The sequence below is a fragment of the Pleurodeles waltl genome, chromosome 8 (genome assembly GCF_031143425.1).
Source record: "Pleurodeles waltl isolate 20211129_DDA chromosome 8, aPleWal1.hap1.20221129, whole genome shotgun sequence".
In the NCBI taxonomy this organism is placed as follows: Eukaryota; Metazoa; Chordata; class Amphibia; order Caudata; family Salamandridae; genus Pleurodeles; species Pleurodeles waltl.
The window spans coordinates 470,044,914-470,060,932 of NC_090447.1; the positions used below are offsets into that span (position 1 = coordinate 470,044,914).

The 16,019-nt window shown below is 44.0% G+C and overlaps 1 protein-coding gene across 1 annotated transcript in view; it reads left to right on the forward strand.

The window, feature by feature from the left end:
* The first annotated feature begins 3,361 nt into the window (after positions 1-3,361).
* SLC9A4 (solute carrier family 9 member A4) overlaps positions 3,362-16,019 on the forward strand; it is a 483,018-nt gene continuing 470,360 nt past the window's right edge. The window contains exon 1 of the mRNA XM_069204437.1: positions 3,362-3,746. Coding sequence (XP_069060538.1) covers positions 3,536-3,746 — 211 coding nt within the window. The 5' untranslated portion in view covers positions 3,362-3,535. The remainder of the gene's footprint in view (positions 3,747-16,019) is intronic.

A 16,019-nucleotide genomic window follows, 5' to 3' on the forward strand; every position in this document is an offset into this window, starting at 1 on the left:
CACATTTTGTGGTGTGCAAAGGATTCTGGGTAACAGAGCCTGGTCAGAACCCCACAAGTCACCCCATCTTGGATTCCCCTAGGTCTCTAGTTTACAAAAATGCACAGGTTTGGTGGGTTTCCCTAGGTGTCGGCTGAGCTAGAGGCCAAAATCTACAGGTAGGCACTTTCCATAAAACACCTCTGTTTTCTGTCAAAAAATGGGATGTGTCCACGTTGTGTTTTGGGGCATTTCCTGTCGCGGGGCTAGGCCTACCCACACAAGTGAGGTATCAATTTTATCGGAGACTTTGGGGGACGCTGGGTAGAAGAAAATTTGTGGCTCCTCTCAGATTCCAGAACTTTCTGCCACCGAAATGTGAGGAAAATGTGTTTTTTAGCCAAATTTTGAGGTTTGCAAAGGATTCTGGGTAACAGAACCTGGTCAGAGCCCCACAAGTCACCCCATCTTGGATTCCCCTAGGTCGCTAGTTTTCAAAAATGCACAGGTTTGGTAGGTTTCCCTAGGTGCCCGCAAAGCTAGAGGCAATAATCTACAGGTAGGTACTTTGCAAAAAACACCTCTGTTGTCTGACAAAAAATGGGATGTGTCCACGTTGTGTTTTGGGGCATTTCCTGTAACGTGCGCTAGGCCTACCCACACAAGTGAGGTATCATTTTTAGCGGGAGTCTTGGGGGAACATAGCATAGCAAAACAAGTGTTATTGCCCCTTGTCTTTCTCTACATTTTTTCCTTCCAAATATAAGAGAGTGTGTAAAAAAGACGTCTATTTGAGAAATGCCCTGTAATTCACATGCTAGTATGGGCACCCCGGAATTCAGACATGTGCAAATAACCACTGCTCCTCAACACATTATCTTGTGCCCATTTTGGAAATACAAAGGTTTTCTTGATAGCTATTTTTTACTCTTTATATCTCAGCAAATGAATTGCTGTATACCGGGTATAGAATGAAAACCCACTGCAGGGTGCAGGTCATTTATTGGCTCTGAGTACCTAGAGTTCTTGATGAACCTACAAGCCCTATATATCCCCGCAACCAGAAGAGTCCAGCAGACATAACAGTATATTGCTTTAAAAAATCTGACATTGCAGGAAAAAGTTACAGAGTAAAACGTAAAGAAAAATTTCAGTTTTTTTCACCTCAATTTCAATATTTCTTTTTTCAGTTGGTATTGTTTGTAGGAAACCCTTGTAGGATCTACACATATTACCCCTTGCTGAATTCAGAATTCTGTCTACTTTTCAGAAATGTTTCAGTTTCTGGGATCCAGCATTGGTTTCACACCCATTTCTGTCACTGACTGGAAGGAGGCTGAAAGCACAAAAAATGTGAAAATGGGGTATGTCCCAGTAAAATGCCAAAATTGTGTTGAAAAATTGGGTTTTCTGATTCAAGTCTGCCTGTTCCTAAAAGTTGGGAAGCTGGTGATTTTAGCACCACAAACCCTTTGTTGATGCCATTTTCAGGGAAAATAACACAAGCCTTCTTCTGCAGCCCCTTTTTCCAATTTTTTTAAAAAAAACGAAATTTTCACTGTATTTTGGCTAATTTCTTGGCCTCCTTCTGGGGAACCCACAAAGTCTGGGTACCTCTAAAATCCCTAGGATGTTGGAAAAAAAGGACCCAAATTTGGCGTGGGTAGCTTATGTGAACAAAACGTTATGAGGGCCTAAGCGCAAACTGCCCCAAATATCCAAAAAAAGGCTCGGCACAGGAGGGGGAAAAGGCCTGGCAGCAAAGGGGTTAACATAAAATGCATCCTCTTATCCATTTTAGATGTGAGGGTGCATTTTTTGCTAAGAAAATAGTGCTAGATGCAGGAAGTAAGTTAGGGGAAAATTCTACCCCAACAGCGCATTTAGGGGCATATTTACAAGCCCCAAGTGCCAACTTGCACCACCATAGCATCATTTTTTTTTTACGCTATGGCAGCACTAGGGTGGCACTTCTTGGCGCCATATTTACAAAGTGGAGCAATGCTTGCATTGTACCACTTTGCAACCTCTTGAGCCACATTATACTTGCGTCAGGGGGGCATCCTGAAGCAGGAAGTCCCCAAAAATTGGGGCAGTAAAATTTACAACATTTGACTGCGCCACTTTTTCTGTCATTTTTTACACTCAGAGCAGGCGTTAAAATGATACCGCTATTTTAATCATGGCCCTCCCTGTACTTTGCTGCACTAGCATCAAAAATGTTTATGTTAGTGCAGAAAAGCACTACAATAGCGGCAAATATTTTGACACTATTGTCCTAAAGACCGCTATGGTGTGCAACATATTGTAAATATGGGGCAACAATGGTGTTGTTAGGTGGGGCAAGGGCAATGCAAGAAAAGTTGTGAATCGGGACCAATGCGCCACTTTCTTGTAAATATGCCCCTTAGTGCTATTGCTTAGAACAAAATGCCTTTTCACTCCCATCTTGCACACGAGGGGACATTTTGCTATAAGAAAATAGTGCTGAATGATGGGGGTGAGTTGTAGGAAAATCCTACCCTGAGAGCACATTAAGCAAGTACAAAAGGCTTCTCGCACTTACTGTTTGTGTTCTGTTTCATTTAGCACTATTTCTTAGTGCTAAATGCATTCTCTGGCCCGTTTTGGACCACTGGGAGGCATTATTTTCATTAAGTAATAGTGCTAAATATAAACTTATTCTTCTTGCATAATCATGCGTAATCTTGCAGAATATTTTCGTAATTCTGAGAGTTGACGCTACACTGAGTTACACGAGTTACATCTATCCCTTAGAATAAACCTAGCTTTTTAAGGTTTTAATTGTGACAAGTTGTTCCAAGATGTATGTTTATCACATTTAGCAGTATTTCTTCCGGGGTTCACAGCAACGTGTTCAGTAGGGAAGAGGGGACATTTTGGAATCTTACAGATGTCTCGACCCATTCTCATCGAGCTGGGTCCTGTGCTGGAACCCCTCCCTTTGGAGTTATTCCCAGTCTGCTTTCGGAACTGACGTTCCCTTAATGTTATAAACGCTGGCCACTAGGTGTCCTCATTGTCACCTAAGCTTTGCGCGCACGTGAGGAAACTTACAGGACATTTCTCACGCATCTTTTCTTACTTTACCTTGTTATAGTAGTCCATGTTTCCGACACCTCTGAATTGACCACATCAACAGATGCTATGATAAATGGGGTAGCCGAAAGAGGGAGGTAGCTTTACCAGACGTCATAGTAACAGTATTTACCTTCTGATAATAAGTGAAACTTTTTTTTAAGCAATCTGACTCATATCTTACGCAAACTCTTTAGTGAAACTAGGCTCGCTGTCAACAGGGGCTTGTTTGACATTGGCTGCTGAAGGCTGGGTGTGTGCTTTGACTTTGCCTATCTGATTTTTAGTTTCTGACTCAGGCCAAAAGGCAGATCGTAATGGCTGAACTTTTTATGAAATGTAATTTCTACAAGTTGCGTCTGTTCTCACACTGAGGAATGAAGCGGGGTAAGTTTTGACTGGAAGAAGTGCGAAACGATAACGTTGAGACCGTGTTTGGTAAACTAACTTGTCGGTCATGGAGTTAAGTGTAATTGGTTTCCTGCTTTTGGTCGTCTCCTTGGAGTGCACAGCCGCTGCTGGTTTGGGAAATACATCTTCAAGTCCTTCAGCTCCTGGTGAGTTAGGACGGGATGGAAGGTACCATGCCTTCACCGTGGACTACAATTTCGTGCAGATTCCATACGAAATCACACTTTGGATTATTCTAGCCTCTTATGCAAAGATTGGTGAGTATTGTTTAAAATGTAATTATTTTCACATTTTCGGTATGTTTTTTTTCAACATTTTGGCGCTTTATTGTTATTAGTATTGAGCAAGTTCATAGTCAACATTTAAATGTGAAAAAGTATAAATGATAGCTAACCATTTATGTACCTCTCACACGAGTGGGCTTTCGCTGTGAATTTGAATCCTCTCTTAATTTTCAGAGCCAGAATTCCTCATTCTCTAAAGTCTGCTGTACCAATCAGTACAATATCAGTAAAATCTGAGCTCATTATCTATTACAATGTATCTGCATTTATCATCATATATTTGCTTCGTGGTTATTTTCCATTACTGGTGTTTAATTGTGCTCGTTTATTCACTGTCCACCTACTAATGTTCTCTCAGGTCTTTAGATACCCATCCTCGTGCTCTTGGCTCTGCGTCTTTGTTGTATCTTCTATTTGTCCCCTTCCTTCCATGCGTTTCTTCCTACTTTTCTCTTTCTCAGTGTTCCCAGGTAAAGTGCGGCACGAGTAACCTGTGTATATTGGCTTTCGTTAACTATATCTCCATTTAAAAGATTAATTGAAAACCTTTTTGTTTTATAAGCATATGTCTGGTGCGTTTAGGCCTTGCTAGAAACAGTTTTAGCTGTAAGCCAGATCTCGTGCCATGCCACAATAAAAGAAAACAAGAATTGGCAAAGCCAACAGGTCTCGCTATGAAAGAGCTATTGGGTTTGCCAATCTGTTTTAGCCATGTTGTACGCCAGCGTGGCTGCTGTTTAGAATGGCTAAAAGTTAGTGGCATAAAGGAAAGTGGTGTGGAGTGTCATGGAGTAGAGTAGCGTGGATTGGCGTAGCGTTTCATGGATTGTCAAAGATCACAGCTGAGTGGCATGAAGTGGGGTGGTGTTGTGGATTGTCATGGAGGGAGTAGAGTTTTGTAGAGAGCAGTTAGTGTTGAAGAGTGGAGTAGAGTGTAGTGGAGTGGCATAGAGTGTTGTAGAGTGGAATGGTATAGAGTAGAGCGGAGTGGCACAGAGTGTGTGAAGTGGAGTAGAGTGCTATAGAGTAGAGTGGCATAGAGCAGAGTAGATTGTCACAGAATGAAGTGACACAAAGTGTCACACTGTAGTAGAATGGAATGGCATATAGGGGGTCATTCTGACCCCGGCGGTCAGAGACCGCCGGGGCCAGGGTCGGCGGGAGCACCACCGACAGGCCGGCGGTGCCCCGCAGGGCATTCTGACCGCGGCGGTTCGGCCGTGGTCAGATGCGGAAAACCGGCGGTCTCCCGCCGGTTTTCCGCTGCCCTTTAGAATCCTCCATGGCGGCGGAGCGCGCTCCGCCGCCATGGGGATTCTGACACCCCCTACCGCCATCCTGTTCCTGGCGGGTCTCCCGCCAGGAACAGGATGGCGGTAGGGGGTGCCGCGGGGCCCCCGTAAGAGGGCCCCACTATGTATTTCAGTGCAGACACTGAAATACGCAACGGGTGCCACTGCACCCGTCGCACATACCCACTCCACCGGCTCCATTCGGAGCCGGCTTCCTCGTGGGGAGGGGTTTCCCGCAGGGCTGGCGGGCGGCCTTCTGGCGGTCGCCCGCCAGCCCAGCGGGAAAGCCTGAATGGCCTCCGCGGTCAGTTAGAATCAGGGCCATAGTGCTGTAGAGTGGACTTGAGTGTTGTAGAGTGTGGTAGAGTGTGGTAGAGTGGAGCAGATTGTCCTAGAGTGGAGTGCAATACAGTCGAAAGATATAGAATGGGGTAGTGGAGTGGAGTTGTGTGTCATAGAATAGAGTGAAGTAAAGTAGCATGGAGTGGGTAAAGGAAGTTGGGTAGAGCGTTTTAGAGTGGAGTAGTGTTGTCGTGTGGCACAGAGTGGATTAGAGTGCTGTCAAATGGCAGAGAGTGAAATAGTGTGTCAGAGTGGAGTGGAGTTTAATGAAGTAGAGTGTCATACAGTGGAGAGTTGTGGAGTGGAGTGTTGTAGAGGAGTGCTGTGGGTGGCTTAGAGTAAAGTGGCAAGAAGTACATGATAGTCTGGCATAAAATGCAGTGGTGTAGAGTACATTGGTTTTGAGTAATGTGGTGTTGAGCACATTGGCGTAGAGTGCAGAAACAAGGAGTAGAATATCATAGAGTGGTGTAGAGTGGTGTAGAACGGAGTGCCACAGTGCAGTGTGGAGTGGTGCAGAGTGGCGTAGAGTAGATTGTCTCAGAGTAGAGTGAAGTGGCATAGAGTGGAGAGGTGCATGATAGAGTGCAGAGGTGTAGAGTGGCATGTAGTGGAGTGAAGTGCAGAGGAGTACAGTGGTGCAGAGTAGATTAGAGTGATGTAGAGTGCAGTGGAGTAGAAGGGAGTGATGCAGAATAGAGTGGCATGGCGTGCATTGGCTTGGAGTGCAGTAGAGTGGTGTAGAGTTGAGTGGTGCAGGGTAGAGTGGCATAAAGTAAAGTGACAGAGTTCAGTGATGAAGAATGCAGTGTTTCAGAGTAGTGTTGTAGAGTGCAGTGTAGCTGCAGTAGAGTGTAGTTGCGTTGAGTGCATTAGTTTTGAGTAAAGTAGTGTATAGTACATTGGCCAAGAGTGCAGTGGTTTAGAGTAGTGTGGTGTAGAGGGCAGTGTTGTAGAGTAGAATGCTGTAGAGTAGAGTGGAGCAGCATAGGTGCGGCTTAGAGTGCAGTGGAGGAGAGTGACTTAGAGTGCAGTGCCGTATAGTAGATTGTTTCAGAGTAGATTGAAGTGGTGTGGAGTGTTGCAGGGTGGAGTAGAGTGTTACCGGGTAGAGTGTGGTGACATGGAGTGTGCTAGCATGGTGTGGTACAGAGTACAGTGCACTACCATAGAGTGCAGTTGCATGGAGTATAGTGTTGTAGAATAGAGTGGCATCGAGTGTAGTGGCCTAGACTGGAGTGGTGTGGAGTTAACTTTTGAAGAGTGCACTGGTACATAGGAGAGGAGAGAGGCATAGAGTGTAGTGTAGTGGTAGTAGGTACAGAGTGCATTGGCATAGAGTGCAGTAGGGTGGTGCTGAGTAGAATGCAGTTGCATAGAGTGCAATGGCACAGAGTACAGTGGTGTAGCATTCAGTGGCTAAGAGTGCAGTGTGGCAGAGATGAGTGGCAAGTGGATAAGTGTGGAGCACAGTGCAATAGAGTGCAGTGGTTAGAGTAAAGTCCAGTGGCATAGGACAGAGTGGTGTGGAGTAGAGTTGAACGGCGCAGAGTAGACTAGAGTGGTGGAGAGTGGAGTAGCACAGAGTAAATTGCTTCAGAGTAGAGTGAAGTGGTGTAGACTGGAGTGGCACATAGTAGAGTGCAGTGGCATAGAGGGCAGTGGCGCTGAGTACAGTGGTGCAGAGTAGATTAGAATGGTGTAGAGGGGATTGGCACAAAGTGCATTATTGTGGAGTTGTACAGAGCAGAGTGCTTTAGTGTACAGTGAAGTGGCATTGAGTGCAGTATTGCAGAGTATAGTGGCATAGAGTGGAGAGGTGCAGAGTAGAGTGAAGTGGCCTCAATTGGAATGGTTTAGAATGTAGTAGCAAAGAGTGCAGTGGTGCATAATAGAGTGGAGTGGGGTAGAGTGCATTGGCATAAAACAGAGTGGCGCAGAATACAGTAAAGATAGAGTGATGTAGTGTGGAGTAGAGAGATGCAGAGCAGAGTGCAGTGACCCAGTGTGGAGTGGCTAAGGGCCACATGTACAAAGCTTTTTTCTCTTCTCAAACTGCCTGATTCTCAGAATCGGCCCGTTTGCAATGAGAAAAAAGCATTTTGTGAAGCACAAATGCAAATTTTGTGATTTTGTCAATCTCTTTACCGAATCGCAAAAAGGGTTTGCGAGTCACAATTAGGAAGGGGCGTTCCCTTCCTAATTTTGAGTCTCAGTGCGATGTATGATTGTTTTGTGACCGTGAATGCTGTCACAACTAACCCATTTGCATACGGGAAGGAGTTCCCATGGGATACCTTCACCTTTGTGAATGCATGCAAAAATATTTTTTCAGAGCAGGCAGTGGTTCCACGGACCACTGCCTGCTCTGAAAAAATAAAAAGAAAGCTTTTCATTTTTGTTTTTTAAATGCATTCCTTTTTCCTTTAAGTAAAATGGGCTGCATTTAAAAAAAAATCGTGTTTTAAAAAAAAAGCAATCACAGCAATGGTGGTCTGCTGTCTCCAGCAGCCCACCATCCCTGTCAGTGTGGCAATTCCCAATGGAGTTGCAAATTGTGATCTACCTCATGAATATTAATGAGACCTACCTCAAGAATATTAATGAGGTGGGTCATTTGCGACCCCACTGGGAATCGCAAACAGTGTGAGTTACACTGTTCTGCATTCGGTATTGCGACTCACAATTGGCAAATTGCAGAGATTGCAAGATTGCGAGTCGCAATACCAGAGGGATGTATATCTGGCCCATAGTGTGGTGTGGAGTGGTACAGAGAATAGAGGAGTGAGGTAAAGTGGAGTATGCATGGTGTGTTAGCGTGCTGCTATTACACACAATATATCTTCAATTGAAATTACCTTTACATTTACACCGACAAAATGTTTTTCTATTAAAACTATACAGCGCACAAACGTTAATGTGTGGAAATGTCATCACCAAGTGTAACTATTTGTTTTGTTCGTATTAAAATATGTACTTCCACCACACTTCAGAATTACCAAAAAATATGCTTCATTTGTACTTCTATACTTATGAAATATTCTGAAATATCCGTACAGTTCATTAACAGATATTAAACTTTTGTTAAGTGCTAGAGAAACTCCGAGTAGCCAGCATGATTGTCATGTAAGTCCTCTCACTTTGAAGTCAGAAAAAGAGAAGTAAATACCAAGCTCCCTCGGAAGTGAAAGCCTGATGTTTGATCATTTCCTTTAATACACAGCAAATGTGAAAATATGAGAACAAGCTTCAAAGGCCTATTCACAGAACTCGAGCATTGGTGGAAGAATACCTTAAATAGGGTTTGGGCCATGGCAGGGACAAACTTAAGCTGGACAGCCTAAACAAGACAAAAGCCAGCAAATAGAAAGCAAGCAAGTATGAGTTACAAAACAGAAAGTCAATAGTAAGCAATGGGCCTAATGCATACCCATGGAAGCTTTCTGAATGCCCTCAAGATGTGGCTAAAAACCAGACAGCTATGCTGTCTGGTAGGCTTCAACCTAAAAACTGGGTGAGGAGATGTGACTTAAGGGCCAAAGCTGCCAACTTTGGAACTGGGAATCCGTGTTTGGGTGTGGAGCCCCAGAATCATCGTAGCATCCTGTGACTCTGAGCAAATCACGTAATCTCCCTGTTGCTTTTAAATTGAATCTGATCTTCTGTAATATAATCTAGTGTTCATATACAACGTTCTGATGACCATGCTTTAAGGCTGTGCTTTATTGAAAAACGCAAATTGTAAAAAAAATCATTGAAGTTATAGAAATGTTCAGCACTTCTAATTGAATTCAGAATAGATCTGAAAAAACGTGCACCTCTTCCTGCAAGAGCGGTCTGGATAAGTGTATCTAATCCCGTGAAAGGGCAATGAGTCACTGCCCCCCTGTTCCCTGCTCATTGGTCGTGGTCAGTGGTCCAAGGGCCCAGCTGGGCACCTCTATAGACTTCATCAAAGCAGATTTGTCAGTGAGTTGATTGCATCACTGCACAGTTTCACTGTTGGATTTTGTCATGTCCTTTGGGGGTCGGCAGATGGGACAAAACACGAATGACGTGAAGCTGGATTCAGAGCTAGGCCTTAGGAGGGTCCCAAAGTGGTCAGAGAGGTGTCAGCTATCGTGCCTTTCTGCCTAGTCCACTGGTGGACTCTCCAGCCACCGTACCCTCCCTGTCTAACTCTCTAAACCTTTTAACAGACTGCTTGCTGGGCATGCGGAGCTCTCAAACACATTAGCCTGGTTACAGTTGGTCTCCTGTTGGACACTCTAGTCACCAGAGCGAGGCATTCCAGAATAATCCCGAGGCACACCAAACTTATTCTAACATTTCTACAGTTATAGATGCTTGCGAACAAATAACACGTCTATACCATCTATCTGTTCAAGTAGTTAATCACATAAACAGAAGAATGCTTGATACCAAAACTGCACGGAAACATGGAGACAAAAATTATGCAAAAACATTAGGGGCCATATTTATACTTTTTGACGCAAAACTGCGCTAACGCAGTTTTGCGCCCAAAAAATTAGCGCCGGCTAACGCCATTCTGAAGCGCCATGCGGCCGCCGTATTTATTGAATGGCATTAGCCGGCGTTAGCCGACCGGCGCTGCCTGGTGTGCGTGAAAAAAAACGACGTACACCAGGCAGCGCCGGCGTAGGGAAAAATGGCGTTTGGGCGTCCCAAAATGGGGAAAGTCAGGCTGAGGCAAAAAAATCGTCTTAACCCGATTTGCGCCATTTTTTTTGGGCGCCCAGATGCCATTAACATGACTCCTGTCTTAGCAAAGACAGGAGTCATGCCCCCTTGCCCAATGGCCATGCCCAGGTGACTTATGTCCCCTGGGCATGGTCATTGGGCATAGTGGCATGTAGGGGGGCACAAATCAGGCCCCCCTATGCCACAAATAAAAATTAAAAAAAATACTTACCACAACTTACCTTTTCTTCCCTGGGATGGGTCCCTCCATCCTTGGGTGTCCTCCTGGGGTGGGCAAGGGTGGCAGGGGGTGTCCCTGGGGGCAGGGGAGGGCACCTCTGGGCTCATTCTGAGCCCACAGGTCCCTTAACGCCTGCCCTGACCCAGGCGTTAAAAAGAGGCACAAATGTGGGTTTTTTTGCCCCGCCCACTCCCGGGCGTCATTTTTGCCAGGGAGTATAAATACCACGCACATGTCTGGGAGTAATTTTTTAAGACGGGAACGCCTACCTTGCATCTCATTAACGCAAGGAAGGTGTTCACGCCAAAAAATGACGCTAACTCCATGAACTTTGGCGCTAGACGCGTCTAACGCCAAAGTATAAATATGGAGTTAGTTTTGCGTCGAATTTGCGTCGAAAAAACGACTCAAATTCGGCGCAAACGGAGTATAAATATGCCCCTAAATGGCACTCTTGGTATCTTCCATTTTAGGTGGGGATTTTAGTAATTCAACAAATGTCAAAGGAACTGTTGAAATCTCAAATAACAAGATTCCGTGAATGTCTTTAAGATATTGGTTAGCAGAGTAACATGAAAATGGACGATTCAGGCATCAAGAATTCTCACCTCAGTAACACTTCTCTTTAAGGTTGCACGCAGATGCGGTCTCCTTAAATAGTTATATACACGTATACGTATATGTACAAATACATAAATGTAGACGCGGTGCATCTTATAAGCGCTTAGGGAAACCAGGATGAAATTTATGGTTATCAGCAAAATGTTTAACAACATATCGTTCTTGTTTTGTGTATGTCTCTTCCTCGACTTAGTTCTCTTATAAGAGCTAGCGACTGGCTATTTTTATGTTCTTGACAGGCCGGACCATTCTTTTAAAGCACAAATTAACTTGTTAAAATGTAAAATTATACATGGCCAATTTTACCATCTCTTGGTAAAAAAAAATCGTAAAAATACAGTGGCTTTCTTGGGCCATGAATGTGTGTGTTTGCATGGCAGTAGTAAAGTGGAGCGACGGGAAGACTTAATAAAAGAATGAGCAAGGGGGAGAGCAGATCGAAGCACCCCCCGGATGAAAGAAAAAGCTGGTGGAGGCGAGGGCATACATGAATCATGTGGTGAAAGGGGAGTATAGGAGAGACAGGTAGCAAATGTCTACCACTAAACTGCATGCCGCAAATTATATATGTGAAGGGACTGATAGAGCGTTCCGTACTAGTAATTTTACCTGTATTGGGACGCTCTTTAGGCCGATGAATCTTTTGACTAAGTGGGACTCTCCGTACTCTATATCGATCAATTGCATCAAATCAATAATCAATAACGAACATAAGCAATACCCTGATCAACATAACACTTGACAATTAATCCAGAATACATTTCGGCGAACCCTGACCTTTCAGTCAGGAATAACCACACCAAATTTATGCAAAGTTAATGAATTTATTTCCCTATATTAACAAAGCTAGCACAATATAAATGTGTCTCAACACCAAATGATAAACGTAAATGAACATTAATAGCTGTCCATAACGGCGAAACAAGTGCAATCTATGCAGCATTTGAATAACAAGGCATTCGATGATAGCAATGCAAATCACTAATACTATAATCTGTAATGAACTAATTGCATACATTTAGTCAGCATAACAAGGTCTCAAATTGCATCGTGCAACAAAAGGAATCCTCATCTAACCTCAAATTAGTACCGGCATGTGGGACTTCATGCAAAAACAATTTAGCAACATTAATTTGGAAAAACTCCTAACTAGGGATCTTGTCAAAATCAGCAGTTGGTTACCTAAAGGAAACACAATGCAATTGTACAATTTCCTTTCATATTTACCAATTACGATCAGCATACAAGGAAGTCTTCGTCTCACAGGTACCGTTTCTCGATCAGCATGGGTACCATTTCGATCAGCCTGGGACGGGGCAAAGGGGCAGGGGTGAACGGGGCAAATGCCTCACGGCGGCAAAATAAAACTACTACTTCATGCAAAGGGATCAAAGTTAAAGTCTCTAGGGCAAGAATCATTTAAAGTCTCTTTCTCTCGATTAGAGAAAGCATCAAAGTCTCTTTCAAAATGGCGTCGCAGCAAGGTGGGCCATAATAGCTACGAAGTCTGCAAAATGGCGGGATGTCCAATAATGGATACTTTCCTCTCGTGCACCTGGGTTTTATAGACAACAGTTCAAATCCAGTAGGGTCTTCCATTGGAGGGTTCATAGGTTAGCTTCAAATTGTCCAATCAAAAACGACAGTTCTCAAGCTTTTACTTAAGCATACATTATCCTTGGAGATGGGCACGCAAGTTGCAACATTTTATACCAATTAGCTCACTTTCAGAGCCTCCATTGTCCGCACCTGCAGATCGACCTTGGAGTAAAGAGAAAAAATGCCAAGCTGGCACGAAACTTTAAGATAAGCATGTGAACGATCTCAGTGGAAAAGTACAGCTTCAAGCAAAAATACACGTTTATTAGCACATTGGAAAATACGAGCATCTAAACCGTGAGACCAGGCAACTAGGCCGAAGCCTCTACTAAAGTTATGCTAAGCTAAAGCATTTCAAACAAGCAAATCGTAGCATACGTTTATGATTATGTCGGATTAGTGCAATTCTAATACACCACGTTATATAAAGCACGCTTATGAATGTTGGCAAACTACTTTAAGGGCACATTTTGTCCCCGTACAATCTTTATTAGTTCGGTTAGAGTCACACATGATTATTTCAACACTACGTTTATGCGCTAATAAATGTAAAACCTTCATTTCTGCTTCATCAATCCCTCCTCTGATGACTAGTTGTCATCACACCAAATCATGCCCACAAATTTTATTCCATTAAAATTCTGTCAGTTCTCTTTTCCTTTTAATTCCCCTAGTTTTCGCTTTGTATTCTTCTGCCATTCTTTTCATAATTTTCTCTTCCTTTCTTCTCTTAATTCTTTCCATAATCATTATTATTCCCCTTTTTATTCCCCAAATTCCAAATATGCAAATCAATACAATTAATATTCCCTGTATTATTTTTAGTAATATTCCATTCCAAATTCCCCCGATCCAATTTCCCACTGAAGCAAGTCCTTTTCCAACCTTCTCCCACACTCCTGGTTCTTTCAATTCCTTCAAATCTGCACTTTCTTTTGTTAGATTAGCAAGCATAGTTTTAATCTTCACACTATTGTCGGGAATATACGTACAACAGTGGCGCGCACCAAGCATTTTGCAAACGCCGCCATCCTTTGCTAAAAGAATGTCTAAAGCAAGCCTATTTTGAAGAGTCATAGCTCTTTCCGCTGCAAGTTCAGCATCTATCAGTATTATAGCACCTGAAAACTTTGTCAACATGTTATCCACTATAGTAGACAACTTTCTTATTTTGATGGAATTCAGCACAACTCCCAATGAAGGAATCATGGCTCCAAATGTATCTCCTACCACAGCAGCTGCGGTCTCTCTTTTCTGGATACGATGGGATCCAGATGTCTTTTGAATCATCGATAAGTCATCCAGTTGATAAACCTTTGGGAACACTATACCCAAATAACATCTCCCCCACCATCCCTTTGGAAGACGATAATAGGCATTATACCCACAAATGTAATATACACCTGGAATGACAGGGTCAAGTCCGTTCATCATGAATGTCCATTTGGCCTTAAAGATAAACGTATGTTTACACTCACTCGCTCCTACGAAAATGTTATCATAATAAGATTCACCTCGATATATACAAAACTTCCCTACATGCCAAGCATCTAAAGCTATTCTCCCTTGTGTCTTTATTGCAGCAAAATCATAATTGTCTACTGAAGTCCTCTTATGTAGCTCTTTTTCTAATTTCGCCTTCATTTGTGCCCTTCTATCATCTGTGCGATCTAAAAAGCTTATTTCTACTGCAGAGAGCGAGCAGGTAAGGTTTTCCCTATGAGCGTGAGCCGTTTCAAAAGGTAGCATTGGCTCGAAAAATTCCCTCATTATTTTAGCATCCCAATCTTTAGCAATCTGACTTAGCTGCGCTATTATAGGAACATATGCAAAGGTAACATCAGAATTCGAGTAAAAATACTGTATGTTAGTTTGACCATAAAACCTAGACATTACTATACTACATGTAATCCCGTATGTAAGAGGCATGTGGTGATATGTCACCCCTTCCTTTACTGATGTCGGTATCTGTGTACACACATAACAATCTTTCGCATCCATAGTCTCAACATACTCTGTTAGCAAGCGATAGAAAACATTATACGAAAGCTCCTTCTTATCATGCAAGAGTCTCTCATCTATTTCTAGTCTTTTCAATGCGGTTAATTCAGTGACAGTAACAGGAGCAAAAGTAGAAGCGTCAATTTTCTCATTCTCACCCTTTCCATGCATTGCAAGCACTATTGCCATTATTATTAGTACACATGCAATTATCAAGCCTATACACACATATTTACAATATTTCTTTCTACTGTTTTGTGTAGCCATGATCTGTATAGATTCAGAGAGCTAGAAGCACCTATAAAGAAACTATTTAGCAATTCAGTTACAAAGCTGAACGAGCGCAATGTTCACACAGTTTTCTTCAAGAGGCCAGTCACTTATCGGTTAGCAGCATTTGTCTCAATTCGGCAATAACTCAGTCTTTTTCAGTTCAGCAAACGTCTCATCCGGTTTAGCAATGTCTCAGCTGGTTGTTTGTTTTCACGTTAGATTGTAGCAAGCAATATCATTTATCACCCTTTCAATCAACAGAGTCCATAAAACTTTTCTTTTCTATTGGTATATTTTCTTCTTCGTTCTCGATGCTTAGAGATACAAACTCGTCAGTCCAATCGTCATTGACTGCATATGCCCATTTTGGACCGGAATATCTCCTGTTGGGTATCCTTTTCCTTTTCAATTTTGCTTCTCTTTTCGATTCTGCCTCGCTGGTACTTTCCTCTTTTGTCAAGTCTTTTTCTTCACTCGAGATTGGTACCACGACAGACACTTCTTTTCTTTTCTCTTTCACTTTTGGCCTTTCTCCGTCGTTCAAACCTTCTTCGGTCCTTTGTTTTACTGGTGATATACTTAGGCCCTCATTCTGACCCTGGCGGTCTTTGACCGCCAGGGTGGAGGACCGCGGGAGCACCGCCGACAGGCCGGCGGTGCTCCAATGGGGATTCCGACCGCGGCGGTAAAGCCGCGGTCGGACCGGCACCACTGGCGGGCTCCCACCAGTGTACCGCCGCCCCATTGAATCCTCCACGGCGGCGCAGCTTGCTGCACCGCCGCGGGGATTCCGACCCCCCCTACCGCCATCCAGATCCCGGCGGTCCTACCGCCGGGATCCGGATGGCGGTAGGGGGGGTCACGGGGCCCCTGGGGGCCCCTGCAGTGCCCATGCCACTGGCATGGGCATTGCAGGGGCCCCCGTAAGAGGGCCCCTACATGTATTTCACTGTCTGCTGCGCAGACAGTGAAATATGCGACGGGTGCAACTGCACCCGTCGCACAGCTTCCACTCCGCCGGCTCGATTCCGAGCCGGCTTCATCGTGGAAGCCTCTTTCCCGCTGGGCTGGCGGGCGGTCTGAAGGCGACCGCCCGCCAGCCCAGCGGGAAAGTCAGAATTACCGCTGCGGTCTTTCGACCGCGGAACGGTAATCTGACGGCGGGAGGCCGCCCGC